This window comes from Giraffa tippelskirchi, chromosome 5 (genome assembly GCF_054371585.1).
Source record: "Giraffa tippelskirchi isolate mGirTip1 chromosome 5, T2T-mGirTip1v1.2.pri, whole genome shotgun sequence".
NCBI lineage: Eukaryota > Metazoa > Chordata > Mammalia > Artiodactyla > Giraffidae > Giraffa > Giraffa tippelskirchi.
The window spans coordinates 103,655,012-103,670,724 of record NC_137279.1 but is presented as its reverse complement, the minus strand read 5'-3'; the positions used below and the strand labels follow the sequence as shown (position 1 = coordinate 103,670,724).

At 39.4% G+C, this 15,713-nt stretch overlaps 1 protein-coding gene and 1 long non-coding RNA gene across 14 annotated transcripts in view; one reads left to right on the top strand and one right to left on the bottom strand.

The window, feature by feature from the left end:
* WARS2 (tryptophanyl tRNA synthetase 2, mitochondrial) overlaps positions 1–9,665 on the bottom strand; it is a 92,472-nt gene extending 82,807 nt beyond the window's left edge. For all 13 annotated transcript variants that reach the window (XR_014052532.1, XR_014052534.1, XR_014052533.1 and 10 more), the window contains exon 1: positions 9,566–9,665. Coding sequence is in view for 4 of the 13 variants with exons in the window: in XM_081486137.1 (XP_081342263.1) it covers positions 9,566–9,655 (90 nt within the window). In the remaining 9 variants the exon portion in view is untranslated. The remainder of the gene's footprint in view (positions 1–9,565) is intronic.
* Positions 9,419–15,713, top strand: part of LOC145504818 (uncharacterized) — an 81,488-nt gene continuing 75,193 nt past the window's right edge. The window contains exon 1 of the long non-coding RNA XR_014052537.1: positions 9,419–9,823. This is a non-coding gene — a long non-coding RNA (uncharacterized LOC145504818). The remainder of the gene's footprint in view (positions 9,824–15,713) is intronic.

Genomic DNA, 15,713 nt, shown 5'->3' with positions numbered 1-15,713 from the left:
TAATCTTTCCCATCTTCTCACTTTGCACCTCTGTTACCTTTGAAGAAAGTATTCTAGCCATAAATCCCAACTAGACCCTAGATAGTGGTCCCTGGCCATCCATAAGCTTCAGCACTCACCACCTCCTCTCCGCCTGCAGGGCTGTGCACAGGTTGACCTTGCAGCTATAGACTGTGTATAAACACAACTTCCTACATGCACCTAGGGACTTATGTGTTAAAAGCCCTTATTTTACACAGGGTAATCCTAGTGGCAGTAGCCAAAGAGAGACACGGAGATAAATTTATAAGACAGCTTTGCTCCTTTCTCATAACTCATTGAGCCAAACAAGACTGTAGGTTCAGCAACAACAGAGGATGATTTATAATTTCTACTCTGCATGTTATCATGGCAAGATATATAAGTGACTTTCACAGAACAGATTTAAAAGTTTGCATGGCAGTTATTAGCATATTAACATGGGTAATTTGCTTCAGAATTTAACATCTTTTAATACATTTAGTACACAGAATTAGCAATCAGTACTGCCTAGGGTTACCATCTTGGCTCTGATACTTGCTATGTGACCATGGGTGAGTTATTTAACCTCTCTGTAAAATGGGGCTAATATTAACAATGACCTCATTGCATTGTTATAAACAAGCTAATGCGTGTCCAAAAAAAAGTGTGCTGGTATCATTTCCTTTCTCATCATATTCCATAATAACTAAAATGATCACAGTCCCATCAGAGCAGGGTCCCAAAATGAGTTAAACATTGAATTAATTTTAGTACAAATAAGAAAATAATAGCTATTGAACTAAAACTTTAAAGCATACTGACATTTACTTATTTAATTCATCATCATTACAGAACTGGTAAAAAAAAAAAAAAAATTCTTCGATGGCCAGGCACAATTCTGAACATTCTATGCTCTAGAAACATGTGTATCTAGAATGAAGAAAGTCTTTCCAAGAAGAAATAAAGGACAAGCATAGAAAAGCCGTGTGGCTTTTAATAGCCCTACTGCTTGCTCAGGAGTTCCCTGTGCTTCAGCTCAAAGTTGGGCCTGGCTGGTTGAGAGCTCCAAGAATGGCCAGGTCCCCTCTGTGTCCTCAGCCTGAGCCTCAGGACAACGGTGACTCCAGCCTGTGTCTCAGTTTATCTTTTTTAGCAATGTCCTAATACTGCATATGTAAACAGTTCCAAGAAACCCCCACTGCTGGGAAGTGAAAATTTCATCATTAAAACTGTCACTATCGCCAGGCTTCTTTTCTGGAATTGTTACATTCAGCCTCAGGACAGCTTCATATTGTGCTGATTTGGTTCCAGTTATTTTTATCATCCTAAATTGAGCATGCACTGGTGGATATATATACTATTAGTCACTAAAGAACGCATTTGTAAAGTCATACCCTCTTTTGGGTATATATTACAAGGAAACACATTTGAAGCTTGCCTCCACAATTCCAAGATTTTGAATAACTGAAAGAGTATGGATACTTTTGTTTTAAGAAGTTTTCCCACCTGCTGAAATACATGTAGAACTGACTGTTTAAAAAGGCCAATGTGTTGTTCCATAGAAGCTAATTTTTTGTCTTATTTTTTAGAGAAAGGCAAATAAATATACAGTGGATTCTTCTAACAATAAATGATGATGATAAAAAATGGGAAGATACAATGAAAATTTAATCAATAAGTAAAAATTTTAGATAGCTAAATAATAAAACATTGCATGTTGTCCTCAAGATTAAAGGAGAATATGGGAAGCATTCTGAAAACTACAAAGTGTTATATTAGAGCAGAATATTATTAATGGAAATAACAGATTCCACTTGAAAATTGTTATTTGTGATATGTTATTTTATTTTATGTTTCTGAAAGCATTGATGAAAAATCTACAATCATTATCCCAAGAACCTTAAACAAGAAGCAGTGTAACCAATGTCATTAGGGGCTCTATCCACAGTGGAGTTTCCTGGAACTGTAGAATCTCACTAGAACACCAGGACAGGAATGCAAAGGAGAAACTGACATCTCTGTCCACTGGTTGGTGTCCCAGCCTAGAGGGCAGAGAATGTAAATGTGGAAATTGAGAGAACCCCTATGGGTTAGAAATCAGGGTAGTCAATGTGCTTTTGAAGAGACAAAAGGGCAGTCAACAAGGCAGTTCTTAGCCAACCAGAAGTAGGCTCAATGCGAGGAAGACTGTGCCAAGGAAAAAAGAGAGCTGTAGATGAATTTTGGTAAATGATTACAGGACCATAAACAGTCAGATGATGGGGTGGGATGAACCTAGATATGACCCTGCTTTGCTCAGTAAGCTGGGTGGTTAAGGAAAAGTGTTAAGCTTCTGACTGGGAATAAGAGGTAGGGTACCGCTAAGAAATGATACAGAGAAAAAACTGTTAATGCCTGAGCAGAGTTAAATTCAGTCATGCTGGAGTCAATGTATCACCTCTGTGCCTACAAATTATCTTTCTGCATCTAGTGTCTCACATGGGCAGAGCAGCTTCTATCATAAGCCTGTACATTTATCCTGTGGAAATTCAAGAGGAAGGCTGAACACCTGATAGGTGGTGGTAAAACAGGATCAAGAGCAGAGCTGAAGAAAGTACTCTTTGGGAGGTGGCTAGAGGCCAGGTGGGATGAGTGGTGAACAACTTGCCTGCCAGTGCAGGAGACATAAGAGATCTGGGTTCGATCCCTGGGTGGGGAAGGTTCCCTGGAGGAGGGCATGGCAACCCACTCCAGTATTCTTGCCTGGAGAATCCCGTAGACAGAGGAGCCTGGTGGGCTATGACCCATAGACTCACATAGAGTCAGACACAGCTGAAGCAACGTAGCACGCATGCACAGAGGATATGTTGTGCATAAGCACCTGCATATTATGCAGAAGTAAACTGTGTTTGGATGAAAGAAAGAAGTTAGAAAAGAAAGAAGGAAGGAAAGAAAACTGACTGCTATTATCTCAAGAACTCTCTTAGCTTAAGATAAATAGAACAAAGGTTGCATTTTATTAATAAAATACATACCAAATCATTTATAGAGCAGCTCCTTAAAAATCCATCCATCATATGTGGTCCTAAGCCAACAAACTCATTTGGATATTTAAGGAAGCTGAAGTATTTTTCAAACTTCATCTTAAGAAATCCAAGACTCTGTGGCACCGTCTTAGCAGTCCCTGGTTGTGTGTGGAGGGAAGATGGTAGACAGGGGTAAGAGGGGCCAAGCAACTGGGGCCATAGCTACTTTACTATTTCTTAAGTCAGAAAAGCTCTACTTTTTATTTTTAATTGGAGAATAACTGCTTTACAATGTTGTGCTAGTTTTTGCCATATGACAACGTGACTCAGTCATAAGTATACATATGTACCCTCCCTCTTGAATCTTCTTCCTACTCTCCTAGGTTGTCACAGAGCACTGGGTTGAGTTCCCTGTGTTACAACAGCAACTTCCCACTGGCTCTCTATTTCACACATGGTAATGTATATCTTCCAATGCTACTCTCTCAATTTGTCCAACCCTCTCTTTTCCCCACTGTGTCCTCTGCTCTGTCTGTCTCTATTTCTGCCCTTTAGATAGGTTCATCATTACCATTTTCCCTTGATTCCATATATCTTCACTAATACACAGTATTTTTCTCTTTCTGATTCACCTCACTCTGTGTAACAGGCTCTAGGTTCATCCACCTCACTAGAACTGACTCTAATTCATTCCTTTTTACGGCTGGGTAATATTCCATTGTACATATGTACCCCAATTTATTTATCCATTCGTCGATGGGCACCTAGATTGCTTCCATGTCCCAGGTGCTGCAAATAGTAAGTAGTGCTGCAATGAACATTGCGGTACATGTGTCTTTTTGAATTATGGCTTTCTCAGGGTGTATGCCAAGTTGTGGGACTGCTGGGTCATACGATAGTTTTATTCCTATATTTTTTAAAGAAATCTCCATACCGTTCTCCATTGTGGCTGTATCAGTTTACATTTTCACCAACTGTGCCAGACGGTTCCCTTTTCTCCACATCCTCTTCAGCATTTATTGTTTGTACATTTTTTGATGATGTCTGTTCTGACTGGTAGGAGGTGATACCTCACTGTGGTTTTGATTTGCGTTTCTCTAACAATGAGCCATGTTGAGCATTGTTTGTGTTTATTGTCCATCTGAATGTCTTCTTTGGAGAAATGTCTGTTTACGTCTTCTCCCATTTTTGATTGGGTTGTTTGTTTTTCTGATATTGAGCTGCATGAGCTGCTTGTAGTAATATATTTTGGAGATTAGTCCTTTTGTCAGTTGCTTCATTTGCAATTATTTTCACCCATTCTGAGAAAAATGTGCTATTTTTATCTGCTTTATCTAAGAGGGATTCCTATAGGATTTTATTTGATAAGAGACAACTGGTCAAGTGGGAAAAGCTCAGGAAAGGCTGAGTGGGAATCCTGGCACTGCCATTTACCAGCTCTCTGATGGGAAAATTTCCTAACCTCTTCAAACCTTAGTTTCCAGTTTTATAAAATGGTTAGAATAATATTTACAGGATTTTTGTGAGAAGTAAATAAGATAAAGCTGTATAGTACATAGCAAGAAGGCTTAGCACATAACAAGCCTTAGCAAAACGTTAGTTCCCTCTCTGAAAGACAGAAGGATATGCATACATACACGCTTAAATATACAAACACATACATTATATATATGTGTGTGTATATATTTATGTGTGTGTGTGTATATAGATATATATATAGAAAGAGACTTCCCAGTTGGCGTTAGTGGTAAAGAACCTGCCTGCCAATGCAGGAGATGTAAGAGATGCAGGTTCGATCCCTGGGTTGAGAAGATCCCCTGGAGGAGGGCATGGCAACCCATTCCAGTACTCTTGCCTAGAGAATCCAATGGACAGAGGAGCCTGACGGGCTACGATCCATAGGGTTGCAAAGAGTTAGACACCACTGAAGCAACTTAGCATGCGCATGCAGTTCTGTAACCTGTAGACATGCAATAGGTATACTGAGAAAGATTCTGGCAGTCAGCAGCCTCACCCTCTTCAGCATCTCCTGACTGTGGTTGCTAGCAAAAATGCTCAGCTTTGATTCACACTTTCTCCTCTGTATTTTCAGCAGTTACCCTCAGTTTTCATCAGCTACACAAAGAGATTTTCAAAGATTTTTAAATACTATTGTTTTGAATAAACTAAGTCAGTTCACATGGAAAATTAACCTAAAAAGCATTTTAAACAAATGGACTCATAGACTGAGCTTAAAAGGAGCTTTAGAGTGGATCCACGCAACATCCTTATTTAAGAAAAGCACAGAGAGGAGGCAGCCAGATCAAACTGGCACAGTAAGCAGCTAGTACAATTTCCAGAGGGTCATAGAAGTCCTGACAGCTTTCCAGGCTGATCAGTTCATGTTGCTGGTTGGGCAGACAATGCAAGGCAGAGAAAAGCTAAAGGGAAGAGTCACTGGGAACAGTATCCCAATTTAAGGCCATTAAGATCACAGCAACCTCTAACAACAAATACTAATTACAAAATATGGAATGAAATGCCAACAGTCAATTTTACCATCCTAATTCCATAATTAATTAGCTCTGTGACATTAGGCGAGTTACTTAACTAAAGTCTACTTCTGGATGCTTAAAATAAGGTGTTAATACCTATCTTAAAGCCTTGTTATGAAGTATTCTAGAGGATTCTTGCCAAAATCCATAACCTCAGTCTAATCATGAGAAAAATATCAGACAAACCCAAACTGAGAGACATTCTACAAAATAATTAACCAATTCTCTTAAAAAAGGCCAAGGTAATGAAAGACTGAGGAAGTGCCATAGACTGGGGGGAGATATGACAACTAAATGCAATATGGGATCCCGGATTTGATCCTAAACCAGGAGACCAGTGGACACATCGGTGAAATTTGAAATTGTCCCATGTTAATTTCTTGGCTTTGGTAAGTATATTATGCAAGATGAAGCTGCTTGGTGAAGCATATACAGGAATGCTCTGTACTAATTTTTCGACTCTTTATCCCAAATGATTTCTTTTTAATGCTTTTTAAAAAAGAGCAATTTTTTAAAAAGCCTTGTTGTAAGAACTAAACACAAGATCAAAAATCTAATACACTGCCTATTTTTTTGCAGGCATGATTCCTTCATTGAATAACCATAGGTCACATTTAGTGACCATAAACAGTAGAAGCAGTATGTTAATACTGGCCAAACCCAGGATGCGACAGCTAATAAGAAGTGTGCTGTTCAACAGTGATAAAATGTGGACATTTTATACTTCACCTGAATGATCACAAATATTCTTGCAAAAGTCTACTAACCGTCAATATTTCACTCTTTGCACAATATAATCATAAGTTAGTGCTTAAATAAGTGTGGATTCTGGGTTTGGTCAAATGATGCTGCTGCTGCTGTTGTGAAGTCGCTTCAGTCGTGTCCGACTCTGTGCAACCCCATAGACGGCAGCCCACCAGGCTCCGCCGTCCCTGGGATTCTCCAGGCAAGAATACTGGAGTGGGTTGCCATTTCCTTCTCCAGTGCATGAAAGGGAAAAGTGAAAGTGAAGTCCCTCAGTCATGTCCGACTCTTTGTCAAATGATGACAGGCTTAAATTTACCTAATGCCATCAGTGTTTAAACATAAAATGTCAGATCTTCATTCCTCTGACTTGTGACTACTCTCATCTTGTCAGACTTCAATGGTTTTCTGTCAGGTAACACCTAGCAAAATAAACCGCTTTCATATAAATTGTAGACATTCATAATGAGTAAGGCTTGATACACCATTATTTCTGTTTTCTCTCTAGCTTTCATTTTAAACTTGATTCTACATTTAGCCTTGAAGGGCAAAAGCCTCCTCTTGAGATAACTAAAGATCCCCAATGCCAAGGTTATTAACCAAGATTTTGCTTTCATAGGAAATCATTAAAACAACCTACGAATCTCAATACTCTGGCAAAGTACTGCCGTGGTTCATCCACTTTTGCTTCTCACCTCAGGAAGTAACTGTACAGCCAAAACTAATAAGAAGCAAATTGCTATTTCCTACTTGTTGATAGAATCATTCATGTGATAAATATATGTTTCTTTCCATTATATTATAGCCCTACAAAATAATTTTTGTTTTCTACAAAGGTTATGAGATATCATAAAAGTGTCTAATGCATCTGGTTTAAGAATCCAATTCTTCCTTCACATATTTCTGCATCTGTTCACAAAATCTCTTTGACTTCAAAGGAAGCTTTTCAAGTGAAAAAGAAGATACATACAGGAAAAACGGCCATAAATTTTTCATTTTCTAAAGCCATTTTAATAACTTTTCTAAGGCCATTTTAAATAACAGCACTGTGGGACAAGTACTGTCCCACAAACTCTCCCTCAGAGACCTACAATAGCCAGATGATATAATGGCTATTCATTCACCTGAAGATTTATGTTTTAAGACTTTTTTCTGGGTCTGAGAGTGGTATCTCTTCAATTTAGAACATGTGAAAAATACAGAAAGCTTAAAGAAGAACACTTAAATCACTTTTAATCTATTATTTAGGAAGACCAAAGAGAAAGCAAAAAAAGTTAAGAACAGTTGTTTCCTTCTAGTCTTTTTTCCTGTACATAGATACTTACATAAATATTTATTTGCAAATATAATATTATAATGACACTGTGAATGTAATTTTATATCTTTTCTCAATTGGTCTTTCAAAAGACTGCACTAGTCCTTCAAACCATCATTTTTAATGACTGAAAATTATAGGAGGCAGTGGAGGGATAAATTAGGAATTTAGAATTAGCGAATACAAACTACTACACATAAAACAGATAATGGAAAAGAATCTAAAAAAGAATTTTAAAATTTATATGTAGAATTATGCTTTAAGAAGTGCTCTTTCCTATATTTAATTTGTATTCTGCCAAAAGCTAAATTAAAGGCTTGAGAACACTCTTTTGGAGAATCTACATCTTGAAACAATCTAGATTAACAGTTGATTAAGATAACTGTATTCATAAATGCCACTGAAACAACAGTAGAGATTTCAAATTCTATTCTTTAGCGTTTATAATGATTTAATGCCCTAAACTTCCTGGGACAAGCATTAGCAGACTGTAGTTTGTTTTTCTTTTCTCTGATTCTGTTTCTCATGACATTCACAACTTTTGAGTTTGTTATGAGAGGAAGTTTGGGTCTAAGATTTAGTAATTTTGGATTCACAGGTTTTATTATGCTAGAAATATAGCATATAGCTATAGTAATCAACCAAACCTCCCCCACCCTCAGCTTGTGGGATCTTAGTTCTCCCACCGGGGATTGAACCCACACCCTCAGCAGTGAAACCTCAGAGTCCTAACCAATGGACCACCAAGAACTCCCAGTAATCAACCAATTCTGGGACTACAGAATCAAATTTCTAAACTTCAAAGAGAGGGATATTTGCTGTATTTATCTAACTCGCAATCAATTCTTACCTAACTATGCCACCCGCAATTTAAAACAACATTTAAATAACTGTTTTGATAAATAACTTTTCAGTGTAATACCCTCTATTCTTATAAGAATCTGGTTAGGCCAGTATCTATGAAGAACACTTAAGTACAGAAAGTTAAGTAATTATGGGATGATTAGAAAACCAAGTTGAATTTATATCTTGGTTTTGATAATTAATATCACTGCTTTACTTTGGCTTCGTTATCGTGGAGCCACTCATTTTTCAAAGCTTGAAGTAACACTGTCATCAGTCTAACCCTTCCTCCACCCATTTTGCTGAAGAAAGTAAGTCCAGAGAGATAAATGTCACACTTCCTTGGTGGCTCAGTTGGTAAAGAATCCGCCTGCAATGCGGGAGCCTTGGGTTCAGTTCCTGGGTTGTGAAGATACCCTGGAGGAGGGCATGGCAACCCACTCCAATATTCTTGCCTGGAGAATTCCATGAACACAGGAGCCTGGTAACAGCAGTGCTTACCAGGGCAGGACCACACCTTTGGAAAGCTTGCTTAAATTCCTTCATAGAACCTTCTAGATACAAGTTTGCTTCCGGACAATGGGGAGAAATCAAGAGTGGAAGATACACTGACATTGCTCAAGTATCGCACTGCCAGAGGGAGGATGTTAAGAGGGTGCACCTCCTTAAACAGTCTAGTTACTAATGCGATGTCTTCTCCAATTTCTCCACCAGGTCTGTTGGCTTACTGTTAGGGCAAGGAAAGTAAAAACAACAACACCAGGACTAGGTGGGCAGTGCCGGATGGACTAGCTCTCCCGTGACTGACAAGGTCACACAGGGAAGAGCTTCCCGGGTTGCCCGGCAACAGTGGAGGTGCAGCGCTCAGAGAGGAAAGGACTAAGGCCAAGTGGGCGAGCGGCGGCGCGCTCCTCCCACCAGGGGCGCGTTACGTCACGCGTATCCTTGCAACGTCGCCACGCTCCGAGTAGGAAGGCAGTCTTAGGCGAATCAACCTTAGGAACGGAAGAGCTCGGTACTCTCCAGAGAAAACGGGAAGGGTGAAGCAAAAGGAGGGAGGAAAGGAGGGTGAGAAAGACCTAGCGAGATGGGAAACCGGCGGAAGAAGGGCTAGCATTGGTTACCTGGGGGACGGGAGCAGCGTCGGGTCCTTGATGAAGTGCCCGGATGAAGTTCCAGCACTCACGCGCTTTCCGCATTGAGTGCAGCGCCATCTTGAAAAGGGCGGAGCCGTCTTGTCTTGAGTGACATTTGGTCAGAGGAAAGCCCAGATTCGCCGCGCGTTTGCTTGCTGCGCATGCGCCCTTGCCCTCGGGGCGGTCCTCTGAGCTGGTGCCTGCGGGAGTCCGGCCTTCGCAGAGCAGGTGTGAGTCAGGAACCGGGTGGGTGTTGTCTTTAGTATTTGCTATGGAGAACTAGTATTTGCTCAGGTTTCTTGAAGGACGGGATATTAATAACAGCGGTTTAAACTGGAAGAAAGTCAAAAAGCCTTTCGGATCCTAACCGTCCTGAGGCAAGCTTTTAAGAAGTTTCTCTGGTAGTGGGGCCTCCCTAATCCTCTTAGAGGGCAGTAGGTTGTCTTTTGAGACCTATGTGGCCTCATTAATGCATTTGATCTGCAAATGTTTGCTGAACCCGGCCGTCTGTTAGGTATTGAAAGTGCAAAGAAAGACATATCTTGCCTTCAAGTAGTGTATGAGGTAATGGGGTAGCAGATAAATGAAGCACTGTATTAGGTGTTATAGAAGTAAATGCCAACATTGGGAAAGTGGGATGGTAAAGACTGTGGTGCTTCAGCCTCCCCTAAAGAAGCCTTCAGAAGGAAGAAGATACTTGATAGAAGAAAGTGTTTCGAGTTTTAGCTTAAATTATGAGAAGAGTTAACAGGGTACTCCTACCTCTGTTAATGCACCCCAAAATCTGTCAGTAAAAATACAATTGGGAAAGATTCATTAGAATTCCTTTATGTGTATTTATTCATTAGGGAAAGGTAGGAGATAAATGCAGGAGATAAAAGGATACCGATACACTTTCAATGGGACTGAAATCTAACAAAGTAAGACAAAACTATTCAACTAAAACCATGCAGTAAAAATCTTCTAAGAGAGGTACAGAGTACTGGTGAAGTTCAAACATAATTGATGTAATTCAGAAATAAGCAGAGAAGGAATCATAGGAATGAGGGCAAAAAGAACAAACAAAAACACTAAGGAAATCAAGTCACATTCTTTGACAGAACTAATCTGTTTGGTTGTCTCTGTTAAATATGAGGTGCTTGTAGTACTTGCAAATATGGCACCAATTAGATAGATAGGTCTGGACCTCAGGAAAGAGGTCTGAGCTACAAAACAGATGGTAATTGAATCCAAGGAAACCTTTGAGACTAGGAGGTAGAGTTTGTGGAATAGAAGTAGTCAGATGATAGAAATTGAAAGGAGTTGCCAAAATATGTTTAAAAGTCCCCCAAATGTGATATTACTGAAACCCAGGAAAGAGACTTTGCCAGCAGAAGTGATGATTGATCTTCATAAAGATGTAAACTTATAAACGTGCAGTTTTATAAATGCCTTGATGTTTTATACTCGTGTACAGTAAAGCATTAACATTATAAAACAGAGGTTTTTCTTTTTACTGATATATTATTAATTAGATTTAATGACCCTAGAAATTAGTAAAATTAGACTTCTAACATCCTCAGCCATCTGGATTGTAAGATAATGCCTAACAATTGAAGAGGGGGGTTTTGGCAGAAAGCTGTCACAGAATCTACCCACTCTACTTCCTCAAGCAGTTAAGGTTAGTCTTTTATCTCTGGAAACTCAACATGACTGATGATATTTTCATGGGACATATTTCCAAGACATACTTCCATTGAAGAAGGTGTGTCAGGACAGCAGCAGTGTAATCACTTCAGTATATATTTTTAAAAAGTAAATTCTTTTCTTAAGGACCTACTGTACAGCACAGGGTGCTGAATCTTTTGTAATAACTACAAGGGAAAAAAATCTTAAAAGTGTGTGTGTGTGTGTCTGTGTGTGTGTGTGTCTGTGTGTCTGTGTGTCTGTGTGTGTGTGTGTGTGTGTGTGTGTGTGTGTGTGTGTAGGGGCTTCCCAGGTAGCTCAGATGGTAAAGAATCTGCCTGCAATGCAGGAGACCCGGCTTCAATCCCTGAGTTGGGAAGATCCCTTGGAGAAGGGAATGGTGACCCACTCCAGTTATTCTTGCCTGGAGAATTCCATGGACAGAGAAGCCTGGCAGACTACAGTCCATGGGGTTGCAAGGAGTCAGACACAACTGAGCAACTAGTATATATATATATATATATATATCTCATATATGCATGTGCATAGAAGATATACACACATATATATATCCAAACTATTTTGCTGTACTCCTGAAATTAACATTATAAATCAACTATACCTCAAAAAAAAAAAAAAAAAGTTCTTTTCAAACATAGAATAAATTGTGTTTCCCACCAGAGTGGTGATCTGGTAACTCAGGTCACTCAACCAGCATGGTGATTCCTTTTGTATTTCTTAAGTTTCCTCAGCATCTAGTATATAGTACCTTGCACAGAGTAGGCACATCTTTTAAATCTGAATTTTAGTTTGACAAAGTAGGCAAGCTAATAATTGACAGGTTGATATACTTTTAGACAGAAGGGACAACTGACAGCAGAAAAGACACTATTGAAAGCAAGCTAATTTTGTCTGCTTTTACACTTTTTCACAGTAGCATTCTGAAACATTTTGGTGTTGGTGAAAGTGTCACCAGAAAGCTCACCATCTTCTGCTCTTCTAAGAAGTGCAGTATATTCAGCATATTTTAATAAGTATTTTAAACCTTAATCCTGAATCTTCAGGGAAAGATTTGTTATTCAGTGTCTCTTTTAAAGAAAAATTTGTAACTTTTGGAAAAGTTTTCATGTAAAATGGTTAACATTTTAAAGGTTTGTATAAGGCAGGGTTAGTTTGGTTACATGGGAAGTTCTCTTATAGAGTATTTCATTGTGCAACAGTGTTTTTTAAATGAGGTGCCACTATATTTATTGGCATTATTTTACCATGGCTATCGTTTCGTAAGCCAAAGAGCTTTAGTAAAATGAGATATAAATGTATTAAAAGCAGACTTTAGATATACTTACAATTAAAACCTTTTATTGTCTAATACTTGTAGCGTGCACTGTACGTCTACATATGTTCATGGTTACAATTTTGAACGCTTGTTTAAAATTTGATTTCTCATCAACACTTTTATAGTAAGTTCTGGTAATTTTGCTCTTTCCTTAACATTCCCCACAAATCCCATCTTGCTTGAAACAATAGATTAAAACCAGACTGGCAGTTGGGGAAGGCTTTCTATTGCAACCATGTGTGTCAGAAGAAAGGATTAGGTTTCCTTGTCCAAGAACATCAAGGGGAAACCTCCACCTCTGTAGACACACCTCTATTCCTCAGTAATGGAGAGTTTATATCTAGTTAGATTTAAATGGGATAAGGAAAGAGTTTAAGTCCAGTCTTAGTTCTTGTAGTATAATCAGCCCTCAAGTCTCAAAGTATCCAATTTTGTTTTCTCTAATTTAATTCTAAGTGTCAGGTTGGTATTAGATGCTGATCAAGGTAATGGAGAGTTACCCTACACATTTATTCACTTAAAGAAGAATTTTGCAGAATGCAAAGACTAGATGGCATCTATGTTGAAAAGTTACTTGAAGCGCTATCCATTCACCTCTGACCTTTCATTTATATTGAATATGTTTTTCAAATACAGAGGGAGAGATTGCACAATGAAGTCAAACCTTTTTCTTCATAATCTGGAGATACAACCACAGTTCTCTGGCCATACCATCTTTTGCTGGACTCATTTTATTGTGATCTAAATCGAATTGAGGCAGAGTCTACCTTAGAGTGAGATAGCTTCCAAGAGTCACTAAAATATATGGGAAATAATAACAGTGATTTGGACAATGTTTCTTTTATACTTTTGGTTTAATTCTAGTTCTACACCTCATTTTATATCTGATGAAACTGGTCCAGAGATACTCAATACCTTGCTGAAAATCACACAACAGATAAGAGCAGAAATAAGAAGAATTTTTCTCCAGTTGAGTGCTCTACTTTAAGACACCACTGTGAAGCTGAAGGAGCTAAGACTGATGCTGGTCCAAGCAGGAGAGAGTTTCACCTAACGGCACATCCTTGTCATACTTCAAACTCAGAGTAACTAAATGGCTGAATCTTAGAGGGTTGATGGGCTCATCTTTCCTTCCCTAACATTCAAAGATGCTAGTAGTTTTGGGGGAAATGCAGATGGTAGCATCTTCTTTGAGTGAAGGTGGTAATTAGGAGGCTTATCTGGTCTTTAGGAAAGCTAGGGCTTTAAGGGTGCAGTATTATCACTTTTTTCCTGGAGGATGCCATCTAGTAAAAATCAAGGGAGAGGCTAGGTGATGTGGATTGCAAAGTAGAATTTTTCTCAAAGTATCTTTTTCTTAAGTTTAAGAATCAAGGTCATCAGTTCAGTTCATTCGCTCAGTCGCATCCGACTCTTTGCGACCCCATGAATTGCAGCACGCCAGGCCTCTCTGTCCATCACCAACTCCCGGAGTCTACCCAAACCCATGTCCATTGAGTTGGTGATGCCATCCAACCATCTCATCCTCTGTCGTGCCCTTCTCCTCCCGCCCCCAATCCTACCCAGCATTAGGGTCTTTTCCAATGAGTCAACCCTTCGCATGAGGTGGCCAAAGTATTGGAGTTTCAGCTTCAACATCAGACCTTCCAGTGAACACCCAGGATTGATCTCTTTTAGGATGGATTGATTGGATCTCCTTGCAGTCCAAGGGACTCTCAAGAGTCTTCTCCAACACCACAGTTCAAAAGCATCAATTCTTCGGCGCTCAGCTTTCTTCACCGTGCAACTCTCACATCCATACATGACCACTGGAAAAACCATAGCCTTGACTAGACGGACTTTTGTTGGCAAAGTGATGTCTCTGCTTTTAAATATGCTATCTAGGTTGGCCATAACCTTCCTTCCAAGGAGTAAGCGTCTTTTAATTTCATGGCTGCGATCACCATCAGCAGTGATTCTGGAGCCCCAAAAAATAAAGTCTGACACTGTTTCCACTGTTTCCCCATCTATTTCGCATGAAGTGATGGGACCAGATGCCATGATCTTAGTTTTCTGAACGTTGAGCTTTAAGCCAACTTTTTCACTCTCCTCTTTCACCTTCATCAAAAGGCTCTTTAGTTCTTCTTCACTCTGCCATAAGGGTGGTGTCATCCGCATATCTGAGGTTATTGATATTTCTCCCAGCAATCTTGATTCCATCTTGTGTTTCTTCCAGCCCAGCGTTTCTCATGATGTACTCTGCATAGAAGTTAAATAAGCAGGGTGACAATATACAGCCTTGATGTACTCCTTTTCCTATTTGGAACCAGTCTGTTGTTCCATGTCCAGTTCTAACTGTTGCTTCCTGACCTGCATACAGGTTTCTCAAGAGACAGGTCAGATGGTCTGGTATTCCCATCTCTTTCAGAATTTTCCACAGTTTATTGTGATCCACACAGTCAAAGGCTTTGGCATAGTCAATAAAGCAGAAATAGATGTTTTTCTGGAACTCGCTTGCTTTTTCGATGATCCAGCAGATATTGGCAATTTGATCTCTGGTTCCTCTGCCTTTTCTAAAACCAGCTTGACCATCTGGAAGTTCACGGTTCACGTATTGCTGAAGCCTGGCTTGGAGAATTTTAAGCATTACTTTACTAGCATGTGAGATGAGTGCAATTGTGCGGTAGTTTGAGCATTCTTTGGCATTGCCTTTCTTTGGGATTGGAACGAAAACTGACCTTTTCCGGTCCTGTGGCCACTGCTGAGTTTTCCAAATTTGCTGGCATATCGAGTGCAGCACTTTCACAGCATCACCTTTGAGGATTTGAAACAGCTCTACTGGAATTCCATCACCTCCACTAGCTTTGTTCGTAGTGATGCTTTCTAAGGCCCACTTGACTTCACATTCCAGGATGTCTGGCTCTAGGGGAGTGATCACACCATCGTGATTATCTGGGTCGTGAAGATCTTTTTTGTACAGTTCTTCTGTGTATTCTTGCCACCTCTTCTTAATATCTTCTGCTTCTGTTAGGTCCATACCATTTCTGTCCTTTATCGAGCCTATCTTTGCATGAAATGTTCCTTTGGTATCTCTAATTTTCTTGAAGAGATCTCTAGTCTTTCCCAATAGTCTTTTTCAGATTCAACTTCTTACCT